We start from the raw sequence: 16,935 nt of genomic DNA, 5'->3' as shown, positions 1-16,935 counted from the left end.
AAATTTTAAAACATTTGTATGTGGATGTGATTTTCGGTTGGTAAACAGTTCGCAGGAGATTCATGATAGGAAAATTCTGTTCCGGGGTAATTTTGTTTCCCCGGGAAAAATAGTTCCCATAAATTTGACGATAGGGCTGAATGAGATAATTTCGCATATCATCTCATTTGGAATCGTATAGAAAAATATTTCATTTGAAATTCGAAATACGATAATTTTCTAAACTATTTCATTTGGGATCTAGTCGAAACAGGTCTGTAAGGCGTAGTACGCTGCTGATGTTAAACGAAAATATTTCTAAGTCCACACAGAAGACAGCCAAAATGCTTAAGCCTAGTATGAGAAACGATAATTTTCATACAAAATCAGCACAACCAAATTTTTGTTATGCTTTTCGTTGTATTTTTGGCAGCTTGGCCAACGAAATTCATGTCTGTGCTAGAAGTTTTGGATAATTTTAAATCATTTGTAACTCACAGTTATTTGTCCATGTCATTTTTCTTGCTCCAAAATAGTTTTTTTACTTTGGAGAGTTAGAAAATTTTTCGTTTCGCTTCAGCAGCGTACTAGGCTTCACTAAAAAATTTCATCGAGTATAATGTATGTACTTTCAAATTAAAAATTCAAAATTAAATTAAATCAACAAAATATCATATGAACTTAATTTTAGAAACCAAAAAATTCAAAATGAAAATTTAAGAAACGTTATGAAAACTCTTTTGGACCAATCACAAAAAAAGAATTTGAATGAAAAATTATTGAAAACTCTACAAACAGGTAAGAAGTCCGTTTGTGAAGCTGGGTACTATAAAGCCTAGCACGAAGCGAAAAGAAAAATTTATAAGTCTCCAAAGTCATCAGCGAACATGTTAACGAAAAAATACCATCGGGTATTATAGCAAATTAAAAATAATAAAAACACAAATCAAAAATCTCAAGAAAAAACATCAGTGCTTAAAAACGAAAAGCATAACGAAATGTTTCATAAAATGCGCTGAGCATTATTTCGCGAGCTAAATTGAGTGGAGACTTTTTGCAAAAGTAGTAGATGAGAATTCGAATTTAGCGCGTGAACTGCGTACTACCTGGCTAAAAATCCTCGCTAAAATTTATCTTTGGAGGAAATTTGTATGAAAGATAAATTTTAGCGCGATCTGCGTACTAGGCTTAAGACTTCGTTCTGCTATTTTTGTATAAGACTTAAGGGATTAAGAAACGGAGTTCATGATAATGCCGATAATCTTTAATTTGTTATTATTTTGGGAAACTAGATTTCAATAAAAAGAAAATAACCAAATATACACACTACAATTTTTTTACACTTTTGCTATACCCTAACCCTATTGCAAAAATAAAATACAATGGTGCAAAATTTGGCTGTTGTAGTTGTAGTAGTAGAAAAAAAAATTAGCAATCTTAAGGCTTGGCCACACCGGAGGGTATGCGGTAGCGGTACGGGTAGAGGTAACGGTACTTGTATGAAAAAAATTCCAAACTGACATATCAACGTTCAGATGTGGAATTTTTTTCATACAAATATCGTTACCGCTACCCGTACCTCTACCGCATACCCTCCGGTGTGGCCAAGCCTTTACACCTTTTTGTTGCACCGGATCGTGAATACAACTAATGAAATTTCAAATAATTTAATTTTCATCCCATTTTTGATAAATAAGCTAAAAATATCTACGAACATACCCAATTCGTCAATCCCCACTTTAAACGAGGGTCACCAATTCACCATAACTTAAGTTCTGAATTTTTAGAGACTGATTGATATCTGACCAATAAAATCATTTAAAAATTCAGAACTTAAGTTCAGGTGATCTGCGTGGAAAGCCGACTACAACTTGGATACAAGGAGGTGTGTGTGACAGATTAAGTGCCAGTTGTACAAACGTGGGTCAGCCTTGGTTCAGGAATTTACCCCGCCGATTTCGGCGGATTAGCTGCGGGTCAACTTCGGTTCAAGCATGAATGTGGCTATTTTTACATATATGGACCTTGAACCAGTGTTAAAACTCATCCTTACTACAGATTTCACAAGATAAAAGTTGCTGGTCCACGGATTAAATATTTGTACAACTGGCCCTAAGAGTCAGAACAGAAAGAAAAAAAAAGCAATTGAGCTGGCTAACGAAATGTAATAGTTTTTAATAAAATCTCTCTTTGGGTAATTTCCCAAATTATTTCATTTGGGCTCTAGGCGTAAAGCCTAGTACAATTCGTACAATTTTTGTTTGTTTTCATAGGGAGAGTAGATTCACGAGTGAAAGAGTTTCCCGTACATTTTGCACGTGAACTACTTCACGTCGAAAAGCAAAACTCTCCACAGGAACGTTCAGGGGTGATAAAAAAAAAAACATGTATGGATTCACTTCACGACTTGCTTCACCAAGTATGTACTTAGGCTTAACAGGCTATTGAACACATAAATTGGTTGTCAACGGTCTAATTTGTTTTCTTCAAATACATATTTGGACTGTTCTAAGCAGAAAAGTACAGCTTTTTGCTGTTCATTGAGGTTTTTTCTGTGCTGAACTGTTCTAGTTTGCTGTTCATTGACAAATCTAGAACAGCTTAGAACAGGATTTTCTGTTCTTGCTTTTGAGTCAGATCAGGTTAGAACAGATTCGTGAGAAGTGTCAAAATCAAAGCTGTCATTTTTTGTTTTTGTTTTGATTTAATTGTGCGAATATTTCTCGGGTGCTCGTGGTTTTTATAACTAATAAATAATTTTTAATTATATTTTTCGCAGTAAAACTACAAAAAAATAAACGAGAAACGATAAACAAAAAATTCATATAATTTACAATTTGTTTTTTTTTTTTTATTTTAACAAGTGACGTTTAAATGACTGTTCTAACTTGTTCTGACGTTTCTCACGAAACTACTGTGCTGTCCTGTCCTGTTCTGATCTAGAAAAATCCTCGTTGAACATACTTATTATCTAATATTCCAAACAACTCAATTTGTATCCCACTTAAATCAACCATACTCTACGAACATACCCACCAAAACCCACATATCGTAACCATAATTATCGTAAATCTATTTCAAGGTTACGACTGTCATCCCAAAGCAAACTGTCAAAAAAAAATTTCTCTAGTTTGACTTTTATCACGAAATAAAAAAATAATCTATCGTTCTGTATTTTCACATGCTCAACGAGAGTGAGATGAGAAGCAAAACTTTTATGTTTTTTTACACAAAAAAAAAATATATAATTAAAAACAAATAAAGTGCGTCCTACCGATTTAGCAAGTAAAATAAAAACGAACTCCCATTATTTCAATTATATTTATTACAAAAACAGAAAAAGTCCAAAAAAAAGTATAAAATTATTGTACAACTATTGCATTCAGTGATTTGGTAAGTAGACAAAAAAAAAAAATGAATTTATGTTTCATAAAACTCTCGTTCGGTCTCGGTGTTCGATGCTCGACGAGTGTGTGATTGTTGTAATTTTATTCCGCCTTTGCTTTTTGTTTATCATTTGGAACACCACACAAATATAAAAAAAAATACGAAGAACTTTTGTTAACTCTTTTAATTATAAAGTGTGGTGTTCTTGTCAGCTGTTTTTATGGACTTGGACTTTGGGTTATTTTTTTTGTATACATATATATATACGTACTAGGTTTGGTCTCTTGTTAGGTACACCTTGTTTCTTTCAATTCACCTTTGGTGGTTGACCGTTGCTGTGATTACCTAATTCTCATTGCGAGTGTTACACCTATTTACTTGTTTTGGGTCATTTTGTTTGGCAAATTTTTTGGGGCCGTCATCGCTGTCGTTGTCGACAAGAACTCATTTGCCCTCGTACGAATAAAAATAAAAAAAAACATTGGCCGTTACACGCACATGCGAATCATTCGTTGTCGTTGTTGTTCGTCCATTGTCCGAACTACTGACACTGTTCTATATTTATTGAATGTTGTATATTTTCTATTGGTTCCCTCCCGACTTAAGAAATCTTTTTCTAATCTAATAAGCTCTCATAAACAAAAATAACGCATATATGTAGGTTGGTAGGTTTGTGGTTGTAGAAATAAATTTATTTGAATTATGCATCATAGAGGTTTTTAAACGATTGCTTAATTTTCACCAATTAACCTTTAGACCATTCTGCATTTAAAGTGCATACATTTTCTGCTTATATTAAAAGATAGCGGTTAGGTGGTTTAAAGCTTTGTGCAACATCATGCAATTACAGGCAGGGCTGAAGTTTAAGAAAAAAAAAAGTTAAGATAATACAGAGATTAGTTTTTTCAGAACTATGAATGAAATATGAAATTACTCATTATTATTTTGTGTGTTTCTAGTTTCTATCCAAGATTAGAAACACATTTTGATTTCTCATAAAAAAGATTGTATTGATTTAGTTGTTTGTTGTGTATTTTGCATAAATATTTATTTAAGTTATTTTAATCTAAAGAACGCCACTTTTTCGTAATATCAAAGTCAAATACCTACCTAGTCTTTAAACTTTGAGATCTTTGTCCAAAGACTTCCAAATAACACTTTCCAGAACTGGAAATCGTGTGATTTTTTTTTTCTTTTTTCTTTTGCGATAGAAAACAAATAGGTATAATCTATACTCTAATCATTATGATATGATTGTACTTTTTTTATATTTTTTGTAAAAACAACAAAGATAATATTTTGATTGCTTAGATTGTATTTAGGGTACCTTCTATGTATTTGCAAATAATTGAACTCTGAACATTAACGTCGGTCGTTCGATTGATTTCTTGGTTTTGATAAATAATTATGATAAGCACTTTTCGCCACCGGCTTTTAAAGAATTATTCAATTTGACGGTTTTAGTTTTTCCTCAGTAGTTAATATGCTCTTTCAAAGTTAAGTAATGAGCCTTTTTGTGTAAATAATACAAAAAAAAAACATAGTGGTACGTTAAATTATTGACTTATTTCTAAATTAAAAATTTCAGAGATAATATTCTGCTTTTAAAGCTTTATTTTTTATTAGTTATAGATTACTATCAGTTGCTCGTGTAAAAAATAAATTAACAATGAAATCAAATAGTGTTGGTTTAGTGCAAAAAAAATAAAAATGTTTGAGAAATCTCTATAAAGAAAATCACTTCGTGCTTTTTCTGATTAATATTGTCACAAGTTTCAAGTAGTGCTTTTTATAGAGTGGAAACATATTGCAGGTTTTTTCTACAATTTTGTTACTTTCGCATTTTTTATTTTGCTATTCTGCCTATTAATATTGTTGAGATAATCTTGCCTAGACCTGGTTGAAAATATGCACTACTAAACTGTTAAAAGTATTTTCTAATTGGTTTTTTTTTGCGGCATCTATCTTTGTCATTTCTCTTTCTATTCTATTATGGTAAACAACAATAGGTATCTCGCATTACTGTTTTTTTTTTTTAATCAATCAATAATTAATTTTAATCTAATCAGAAACAACTTCTTCGAATCAGAACTAACGTGTGGGAAGAAAGTCCAATAATCCCAGTTATAGTGATCCGGAAATGTTGATCTTATATGTTTTTTTCTATTCAATTTGAAAGAAAAATGCTCCACTAACTTGATTTTGTTACTTTTTTTGTGTCTATTTGCGGTCTAGCCAATCCACATAGTTGATAATCAAAATTCAAAATCAATAAATTATAAAGCAAATTGGTCGATTTTGATTATGTTTATATTACTACATATCGCCCTCCTCAGGCCAGAAGAAGTATAAATGTACAAAATTTCGAAATTTACATTTTTGTTTTTGCACTTTCATGTTTCTGACATGAGGGGGACCATATCTACTATCGCGTTCTACGATTTCAACCCTGATCACTATAATTTAATTCTGTTTCGACTTTTCGCAAATGCTTTTTTTTTATTAATAATTTTTTGAGTTCTCAGATTAAATCGGCTTTCTAAGATTAAATCGGCGAAAAGCATAGGCAAATCACTGTGCGTGGCTATAATGCCTCGATATCATATCAAAAAATATAAGTTCTAGGGATCATTACTTGCAATTAGCTTAGTTAGAGCATTATATTTTTTCCGATCCATTATATATAAAAATTCAATCATTTGTAAAATATTTTGTTCTTGACGCCAAAAAGTATTTAAGAAACAAATATTTTATTAATAAATCTTGGTATTGTATACTATCCTTTTTATTCATAAGAAAACCGTCCCAACCATCCATTGTTTAGCAACTTTTTTGCAATCCATCTAAATTTTTTTCCGGGGCTGTTAAATAGGTGGTCAGTTAGGTTTTTTTGTATTCAAATTGACTATTACACATCTTATCTTTTCTGACTAGCCATCGCTAAACATTTTCCAAAAGGGTCAGGTCTGTTTACTATTCCAGATATTAAATTACTCTCTGATATTGCACTTGCTCCCCGTATTTTATTTAAATATATTTATTATATTTAATATTTTATTGCCCTTTTTTTTAAGGAAGTGTGGTCCTGCTAAAAAAATCCAGATAGCTATTCAATATTTAAAAGAATCTGTTTTTTATCAAATGCATTTTTTTTTTTCGTTGTTAAACTTCATATTTTATATATTTATTTGTTTAAATTTATTTACTAATATGCAAATGTTTGTTTTGGTTAAAAATAATGCTGATGAACAAAAGTTATAAAATTAATAAGTTAGTAATGTGAATGTTAAGACGCATTGTTCTTAGAATATCTCCAATTTTGTAATCTATTACATGTTTTCAAATTTTGAATTCAATTCCAAATTTCAAAGTTCTATGATGATGTTCTGCATAAGTTTTATAATAACAGGTCAAACTGGAGCCCATTTAATTTTTTTTTTCTCGTCTGTATGCCCTGCAAGTTCTGTTTAAAAGTTAGTTTTAACGACCCAGACTTGCATTTTATTTTAATCGAGTACCAACACAAAAACAAGTTTCACTTTCATACAAATGTGCTCCAATTTGTTTTGCTATAATCATAAATTCAGATTTGAAAATACACACGTTTTTAAGTTCTAGACAATATTATTATCAGACTTCTGAGCTGTGTCAACATATGCAATTTTTTCTGGTCTGTGAACGTGTCGTTTATTTTGTTTTGTTTGATTTGTTAAATATATTCTATAATCAGTTTTTTGTGTATTATCCTATCGTATCGTACAGGTGATCTTAGAGTGAAATTAATTTTTTTTTTACTGCAGTAAATGGTTACCAGTTTTAAAATAAATGTTTTCACACCAGTGCACATTAGATATAATATTGAATAAATTAATCTTCTTGATCACTTTATTTGCGAGACTGATATATGTATGTGTTTATAGTTCATTTGACTTCTTTTCACACCTACAGAACAAATTTAGTTTTATTTTCTATTTAACTTGACTTCATTGTCATAATATGACAAAGTTCAAAATCATTACGTTTTGGTTTAATTTCACTTAATCTCGGGGTGGACAAAAAAATGATTTGCAATTTTATTTAAATGTAAATTATAATCCGAAGTCATTCACTTAAATAATAATTAAAGAAACATTCATTCATTTCTACGAAGTTATACTCGTAAAGTGAAAGTTCGAGGCTTTATTTATTATTTTTTGTGCTTGTTTTTTTTTCGGATTTTAAGTTGTTCTTTACAGTTCGCATGTACTTAGGCTCTTACCAAAAATTACACATAATTTTTATTTTGATGGCGAAAAATAATGAAGGTTCACACGCATCATTTAATATTTTAAGCAACAAAAAATGTATAAAATTAGCTAGCAGCCCGTAGCTTATGGTCAAATGGCCTTGTGTTTTTTTATATACTTTTTTTTTTGCTAATCTGTTCGATAATACATTTTTTAATTTTTGTTTTTAATAGATATTGATACAATTTAGATTTATTTATGATTAATTATTTATTTTTTAAGCTTAAACATAAATAAAGATTACTATATCAGCATAGGTATACATGGAAAAGCAAAATGTTTAGTTCGATGACTTTAAATTTAGATTATCTTAAAAAAATAAGTATAGTTGGAATATTGTGTTAAAATATCTATTAATTATTCCAGTAAAGTCAACATATTTCGAGAAGATAGTATTTTTCAATTACTTATTTTATTTGCTCTGGGAAAGCATTAACTTTAGGGGTATATTTGTTCAATTTTTCAATTTTACTTAATTTGTCATTACATAGTACATCATGAACGTATATATAATAATATATAATACGTCCATGTTATACATAATTTGCTTCTCTTCTGCTCCTGTTGCATATTTCGCAGCTGGGCATCAGGTACTTTAATTATATTGCTACAGTATAGCTTTGTTTAATGATATCTTTTTTATACATATGTAAAAATAAAATGATCTTCTAAAGTTCCCTCGGAAATTATTGTTGTGGGCAATACATTTAGCAGTGGAATTTAGAGTTCAATTCATACGATTTTTTGTACCCTGGAAATTAATTCCAAGCAAAATAACGCAAAAAACAAAAAAAATTCCATGGAAACAAAATGAAGATTCTTGACAGGCCCTAGATCTCTAGTGTTGATTTATGAGTGGCACACAATTGTCCTTACAACGATTTTTAAGAAGTTGCATGCGGTAAAGCATAACCTTAATTTTAATTTTTTTGGATATCAAAGGCTTTGGTGATGTTCGGGTCGACTGACTGAGCAACTAAAACATTTCATGGCATGAAAAGATTCAAATAGCTTGGCTTTTATTTTCAAAGTCTGTCAGATTTTGGAAAATTTCTCAATGGCTAACTTTCTCGCCTAAAATCACAATGATTATGGATATTCAAAACATTTGTAAATGGTTCTAAGCAATCCTAGAAAATCGAGGGCAAAATTATTGTATACACGATTTTGAGAACACTTATATCTGCTTAACTGGCCCAGCTTTCTTGTGGGTACACCACACCATGTCTGTTTTCATTTCATTGAGTATACTTTCGTTTGGCTAGATATTACAGGTGAGCTGGTATATAATTCTAATCAAATCTGTGGTATTCTCGAATAAATCGTATATTTTAGCGATACATTTTTTGAGCATTAGCCGCTTCTTACAGGCCTATGTTTTGAATACATTAGAGATGCATATATCTTATATAAGGTGACGCTAACGTTAATTTCATCGAAAAAGTTCTTTTGGAACAATCTCATAAGACTGTATAAATGAGAGCACTCCTTTCTCCTACTTAGAGACATCCTTGTAAGGTTTGTAGTAGTCTGCTTTTACTCTTCTGACACGTAAAAGAGTATTTACTTTATTTATTTTAGGCAAGAAGAATTTTTAAAAGTTTACTTAAAAGTGTATGGTTCATTTATAATTTTAAAAAGTTGCTCTATTTTCAATAAACGTGCCGAATGTTAAATGAACTCACCTTTTATTTTCTGTAAAAAAATAAAAGATCCAAAGGTTTTTACTAGGACAAAGATGAACTTCGAACAGATAAAAGCGATAATTTTGATTCATTAGAAATCACGCAATTTAGCATTGTCGTGCAGCTTATTGCCATCACATACATATTTATAATCTGTACCTTGAATTTTCATTACAAATTAATTTAGTTCGCACGGCATTGTATCGTATGTTTTTTTTTTTTTGCAGTATTCTTGTAAAAAATAATATTGCCAATAAGGTCCAAAAATACAACCTCTTGGAGCCAATATATTAAATTTTCAATTTTTTCTTTCTTACAGAATAACATCAAATAACAACAAATACTCAAGATGTCGGCATTTCAAGATATTAAAAAATCAAGACTGATCCACCTGTGTTTTGCAATTACATTCTTTACATCAGGACTTATTATCAACTTTATTCAACTACTGCTGCATTTTTGTTTAAAACCATTCAACCAACAATTATATAGAAATTTGATGTACTATCTATGCTTTTCTCTATATTCTCGTAAGTTTAAAAAAAATAATCTTTCCCAAAAAAAAAAGGGATATAACTGATTGACATTCTATCCTATTTGTATTTCAGAATTAGTTTTCGTTGCTGAATGGTGGGCAGGTAGCAGAATAGAAGTCTGGATAGATGAAGAGGAGGAAAAATTCACTGGCAAAGAACATGTTCTCTTAGTTATGAATCACACATACGAAATTGATTGGTTAGCCGGATGGATGTACGCTGATAAGTGTGAGGTTTTGGGTAATTGCAAAGCTTATGCCAAAAAAGTCATCTCTTACATACCATGCATTGGTTGGGCATGGAAGTTTGCCGAGTTTGTGTTCCTCGAGCGATCATATGACAAGGATAGGGAAATTATTGCAAGACAACTGAAAGCAATTATGTCTTATCCTCATCCTGTTTGGTTATTACTTAATGCCGAAGGTACACGATTCACTCCACAGAAGCATGAAGCTTCAGTGAAATTTGCCCAAGATCGTGGATTGCCTGTTCTAAAACATCATTTGATTCCACGTACAAAAGGATTTACTGCCAGTTTGGACAGTCTTCGCAACAAGTGCACAATCTATGATATTAATGTAGCCTTCAGGAAGGATGACCCGGTTTGTTTGTTGTTTTATTTTCCACTTCATTCATTTAATTGTATCTTCTTTTCAAAAAAAAAAAAAAAAAGATCGCACCAACTATCTCAAACTTGTTGCATGGTGATGGAGTTAAAGCTTACATGTTTATCCGTCGCATTCCATTAGACAAAGTTCCAGAAAAGGAAGAAGAGGCTGCATTGTGGCTTCAAGAAACATTCCGTGAAAAGGACAGAATTCAAGATAGTTTCCATACTACTGGTAGTTTCTTCAAAACATCTGGATTCAAAGAAGTACCAAGTAAAGTCCAGCAACCTAGATTACAAGTTTTAATCAACTATATCGCCTGGGCGACATTCTCTATATCTTTGGTTCTGTACTACTTGTTGTCGTCGCTGTTGGCGCAAAACTGGATTGGACTTTCAATAGCTGTGGGTGTTTTAGTTACATGTAAGTAAAATGATAAAGCAACAAAAAACATTTAGAAGAGTTTTAGGACAGTTTAATGTTAGAAATGTTGTAGCCCATGGCGTAATTTTAGTGCGATAAACTGTCATTCTAAAAGATTTAAGGGCCCATTTTAATACCCCAAATGTTTGTAAGGAAAATTTATTTACGAGTTTAAATTTTTTTTCTGTTACACAATACACTTCGAAAATTTACATTGGAATTTGATGTAACAAAAACAGGACCTTTAAAAGCAACGATAAACAGAGCGAGATATACACTCTAAGCCAAACTTTTTAATGCCGGAATACAGGCTAAAAGCATAGAGATAGAGACTGGACGGAAGAATACTTTTACAGAGTTTATGAAACGATAAATCGAGTAACGAAGTATTGGGCCAAAACGGAGGGTTAGAAGGTGAACAAAAGATGTGGCCTGACTATGGTTCCCACCGTCAAGCACGGAAGCAGTTCTGTTATGATTTGGAGTTATTTCTCTTCAAGTTGAGTGGGTGATAAACAACAAGGCACATAAGAATATAATTAAAATGTACCAAGATTGATAAACGAAGTATTCGCATATTAACAGAAAAGTCGAAGAAATCTTACAAATCATGACATGGCCTGGCCACAAGATCAATGCCATACATCGGAATTTACAGGAATGCTGAAATTAAATACCACATGCAACAATTCAATTAGCAGAAATCCAGAAATTGTAAAACAAATATTCGAATGTAAAGAAGATTTTTTTCGCTTCTTTGAAAATTGACCTTGAAGTCAACTGAAATATATGTTATAGTGAAATTAAATGGAATGGCGGTTGGCGAAACTGGCAAGGATCAGAATTTCAAAAAATAGACATTTCCATAACATTTCCAGGACACTGTAAAAAGTGGCCTGCAGATGGTAGACAATATTTTGAAAATGAGTAGACAAACGATTACTAAGACATGGATCGAATAACGTTACAACGCAGTGAGGTTTTTGTTCAAAAAAGTAATAGACAAACCTTCTGTCCCAAATAGCAGTCCTTAAGACTGCGTGATTGATATGTTCTATAATTTTATTTCTAACAAATTTAAAACATTTGAGTAAGCCTTTGGCAACACCTCACATTCGCAAAGTAAATAAATTTCTAAGTAAATGTGTTACTGGCATAGTAATCTGTAGATTTATGAAATATTTAACAGAGGTAAAAATCATAGTCTGACACACCCAACTGTATTTATGCTGAAAATATTTTGTTGAGTTGAATATCTCACTCAGCTTGTTCAGGTTTTAAGGTGCAACTTAAATATGTACATATGTTCTTCTCCTCTGACTCTTCAATGATTTGAAACCAACATTCTGAGGATAACTTCAAACATGCTAGCAGCATCTGCAACGCTCATGACCAAAAATTTAGCAAAAACAAAAAAACTTATAATGTCTCAAAGTAAGAATTTTCTGGTACTTATAACTGGTGGTTGGTCAGTCACGATCAGCATCTCTTTTGTAGGATTAGAGATTACTTCTTGCATCGATCATCGATTAGACCTATTGGATAGATCTAAGTCTAACCCCTCTAGAGATGTGTTTGTCTTCTCCTACCCTCTTCACATTTTGTTTTCTTTTTCTGTCTAAAAATGCTAATACATTAAACTGTTTTCCTGACAACAGTACTGTAAGCTTTATATATCGTTATTAACAACCACTCTTTTCCTTATTCTTACAGTTTACATCTTGATGTCGAAAGCAATTGGTATGTCGGAAATTAGCAAGGGTTCATCGTATGGAGCCGAAAATGGCAAAAAGGACACAAAATAACTTAAAACGCCGAAAACAACTGTTATTATATTATACATAATTAATTTGTTCGATAAACAAAAAAAAATTCCTTCAGTATGCATGTACATATATAATTTGTGTATACATATTGAGTGAATTGAGAGATTTTTTTTTATATAAACTACCTAATCTAGAGTTGAAATGAACTTTTTGCGATTGTAAAACTACCTTCGTTTAGTGTAGCATATAATATAACTTATATAGTTGAATTTACTTTAATAGCAGATTAATATATAAATGATTAGATGTTATGTATCATAGACATTGATTAAGCGTAACAAAATACCTTCTGTGTAACTATAATATTGATGTATTATAATGCCAGTTATATAATATTTTTGTTTTGTTATTTTTAATTTTTTTCTTTTCTTTTTATAATTCAGTAGAATTGAGAAAATTTCTAGTTTGTAATTGTTTATTTTTGAAATAAAATAAAGTAAAATAGAAAAAGAAACTAATAAAGAATTAAATTCTTTTGTAATCGAGTACCTTTTAACAAAATTTTGAAAATAAGCATTATTATTGTAGAACATTTGGTTTATTGTTTAGATTCTGTTTTTTATTTTTTTTTTTTTATTGGAAAATAAATTGTTGAAATCAAAGCAATTTTATTGTATTTGTTGGTAATGCAAGGCAGCTGATGGGGAACAGAATGACCCGCAAAAAAATTAAACAGTACAATAAAAATGGTAAATAAATTCAGAATCTATCTATTCTATAAATTCTTAAACGCATGATTTGCCAAAAAAAATGCGTAACTTTCGCTCATGTCCTGCGTTTCGATCGAATCGAAATCGAACGAAATCTATCTTCAATTTCGAGCGAAATTATAATTTCAATGTTCTGCACTCCGTTCGTTTGCGAAACCGCAGTTTTAGAACGGTGGCCTTAAATTAGAGCGCTATCTATGTAGGTAAAAATGACTATTTTTTCTCTGTGTAATAGTGAATATTATGGATTTGGATTTATTTTTGACATTTCAATTTCTTTACATCCAGATGTATTTTTTAAACTAGTGAATAATATGGCCGTTTGGGTAGCTGAACCCAAATCTAAGATTTAGCGAAGTAGATCTAAAATAAATCTCGAGATTTGTTCTAAATCTACTTAGCTAAATTTCGGATTTAGCGTAGGTGGAAATATACCCTTACATTTGATGGTGTTTTTGTTTGGTAAAAAAATCAATTTATTTTTTGATCTAAATCTGTCAAAAAAAAAAACAATTTTTGATCTGTTCAACTACAATTAAGTAGTCACAACAACAGTTTTTTGACAGATTTAGATCAAAAAATAAATTGATTTTTTTGCCAAATGAAAACACCATAAGTTCTCTTATAGGATGCAGCCTATTTCTCAAAATTCTATTTCTTTGTTTTATTTACATTTTGTACGATCGTTTTGCCATCTGACACTAACGTTGGTCTTAAGAAAATATACTAGATAAGACTCTATAATTTGATTTTGATTTTATTTCTTGAAATACCTCTTTTATTGAAAAATATTTACTATTTAATCAAAATTCTAACAAAAAAGTATAAGTTGGTCCTAGGCCTTAAAATATTTTTATTTCAAACTGTACACAAAAGAATTTTTGTTCATAGTGTACCTACATGAGCTCAACGAATCTAAACGAAAATGGCGGTCGTTGAATTTGACGTTTTATCAAAATGTCAAAAAATAACGAAACGTCATCCTTGTTTTTTTACCTATAAGTGATTTCCCTACTTTAGCCCTGTTCCATTTACTATCATCTACTCATGCTCTTCTTCCCGAGTAGATACGATTTGTATTGAATTCGTTGAAAGTACGTTCCATTGAAAATCGCTATTACATGAAGCCTCAAGAGGCTTGACTCTTTTTTTTTGAATTTTCTTTTGATAATCATTTTGTGAGGCGCGTACTATTACACGATGTCAAAGACTCAAATTTGACATTTCTCTTTTGATTTAAGTATTGTTGTTGTTGTATTCCACCAAGAAACAAAAAGAATGAAAGGGAATGTTGAAAAAAGTAAGAGTGGAAAAAGAAACGTCAAAAAAGAGTCTCAGAATTTTGGCCCCACGACTCTCCGGTCGGATAATTTTTTGTTTAATCTTCTTTCTCTTTTGCACTCATTAGTTTTGAAAAGAGGCGCGCCTCTTGAGGCTTCATGTAATAGCTGACTTAGGGGTATTCACGATCCGATGCAACTGGTCTAGTATCATTGCAAAAGTGCAAAAGTGTAAATCTAACAACACTACAACAACAAAATATATGGATTGAAATTTTACAATGGTCTTGCACTTTTGCAATACCCTAACCCTATTGCAAAATAAACAGCCCTATTCTGCTGTTCCCGTGAATCTCAGATCCGATTCACACATTCGGTTCACTTTAACTCTACCTTGCCATCCTGCTATCCATCGGGTAAACTGCATTATCATCCCTCAATTTGACGTCCAGGTGAACGTCAAATTAAAAAAAAAATGGCGACGAAGTAAATTGAAAGGAAAAAAAAATTTTTTGTTTGTGTTTATTTGCATAGAAAAAATAAAAGCAGCCGATTAAATGTTAAGAAATAATTAAAAATTTATGAAAAGTGGCATTTTGCTAAATTTCAACGATGGTGAATTTATTTTTACAAACAAAAGTGACAGATCCGCAACATTTTTTATGCGGATTGCAAATGTATGGAGCAAGTTCGTTCACGTGATTAGTGGAATACTGAACAACATTACCGATATTACCGACGTGAGTTTGGATTCCCCCCGATGAATAGCAGAATGGTAATTGGTGAATATTTAGCGATTTTTCCCCCCGATGGATAGCAGAATAGGGCTGAAAAATACAATGGAGTAAAATTATTTTTGACAGATGGCAGCTCACCGTCGCGTCGCCCATGATAAACAGTTTGTCTTTTTTATTCTGTTTATAATGGTTGTCGCTACTCATGTCCCGTAATTTAGTTTCTTTTGATGTAAAATAATTAGTTAAAATTAATTAACCCGAACAAAACAAAGAATTAAATTATAAAAAATGGAAAAAAGAAGAAGCAACGGTGGAGGAAAAAAAAACATCATTCATGCTTCAATAGCTGCGTTCCTTTGGAAATATTTATCTACTTTTTAGTACTTAAAGCTGCTTTGAACTACTTTTTCAGTATAGCAAAGTAGATCAAAGTAGTTTTAAGTACTAAAAAGTAGATAAATATTTCCAAAGGAACGCAGCTAATATTTACTATAAATAAGAAGAGGGGCGTTCACGATCTATTGTAAAAAAATAAAATTTTACATTTTTACTAGGCCTGTTGCACCTGATCGTGAATACCCCTATTTTATGTAGCCTTTTTTAGCTCGCTCGCTGCATAAATTGTTATTTATCTTAGCAGTCATTACAGGTTTATTTATTTTTTTTTACTTTTTGTGTCAATTAAAGTGCCAAGAAGTAAAAATCTAGAAACATTAAGAACAATCTCCAGCTGATTCTCAAACTTAATTTAAAGAACAGACAAAAAAAATTGTTGTTTGTTACAAAATGGTTGAAGTTTTAATCCCTCCTTCCCTACTAACAATTTTGCTTATATAATGCCTTACAGAAGCAACAATTGCATCTGTAAAGCTTTTTAGAACCAAAATTGTTTGTCGGGTTGTCCTTACTTTAATTGCCATTTACTGGAATTTGTGAAAAGAAATCCATTTTCTTTTTCGAAACTTTTAGTTTCAGTTGCAGATAAAATCTGCACCGCCAATTTATGGTTTTCAAAAGTCTGGAAATGAGTAGAAAATCTGCACTAATGGCAACATTATTTAAAGAAAAGACTCTTCCTTAACTTAAGCCTAGTACGCAGCTGAAGCAAAACGAAACATTTTGAAATCTCCAAAGTCAACTAGGAACATATTAAAGAAAAAATACCATCGGGTATTATAGCAAAGTGAAATATTAAAAATACAAATTAAAAAATTCAAGAAAAAACATCAGAAAATAAGTGTTAAAGCAAAAACAAAACAAATTCAACTTCGTTCAAGATTTCGTTAACGAAATTTTGTATAGAAAATTTCGTTTCGCTTCAGCTTCGTACTAGGCTTTACGATAAAAATCAATACCAACTGCGTTTTCATAAAAAAAAATCTTACAATTTATACCCCCTTTATATTTATACAAAATTACTTCTCCAGCATTTGTGAATTGAGAAGTGTATATCCAAAGAGAGAAAAAAAAAATCAACC

At 31.1% G+C, this 16,935-nt stretch overlaps 1 protein-coding gene across 3 annotated transcripts; it reads left to right on the top strand.

The window, feature by feature from the left end:
* The first annotated feature begins 3,144 nt into the window (after positions 1 to 3,144).
* LOC129908226 (1-acyl-sn-glycerol-3-phosphate acyltransferase gamma-like) lies at positions 3,145 to 13,080 on the top strand. Of its 3 annotated transcripts, none has more exons than XM_055984590.1 (5): positions 3,145 to 3,372; positions 9,657 to 9,867; positions 9,946 to 10,475; positions 10,547 to 10,904; positions 12,618 to 13,080. In XM_055984590.1, the coding sequence occupies exons 2-5, from the start codon at positions 9,687 to 9,689 to the stop codon at positions 12,707 to 12,709; spliced, it is 1,161 nt and encodes a 386-aa protein (XP_055840565.1). In that variant the 5' UTR covers positions 3,145 to 3,372; positions 9,657 to 9,686; the 3' UTR covers positions 12,710 to 13,080. The 3 variants fall into 3 exon arrangements, with proteins under 3 accessions (XP_055840565.1, XP_055840567.1, XP_055840566.1); XM_055984592.1 differs by lacking the exon at positions 3,145 to 3,372 and adding an exon at positions 4,801 to 4,912; XM_055984591.1 differs by lacking the exon at positions 3,145 to 3,372 and adding an exon at positions 5,099 to 5,179.
* The last annotated feature ends 3,855 nt before the right edge of the window (positions 13,081 to 16,935 follow it).

Source organism: Episyrphus balteatus, chromosome 2, assembly GCF_945859705.1.
Source record: "Episyrphus balteatus chromosome 2, idEpiBalt1.1, whole genome shotgun sequence".
Classification (NCBI taxonomy): Eukaryota; Metazoa; Arthropoda; class Insecta; order Diptera; family Syrphidae; genus Episyrphus; species Episyrphus balteatus.
Note: the sequence above shows the minus strand (reverse complement) of the source record. Positions and strands in the feature narration are given on the sequence as shown.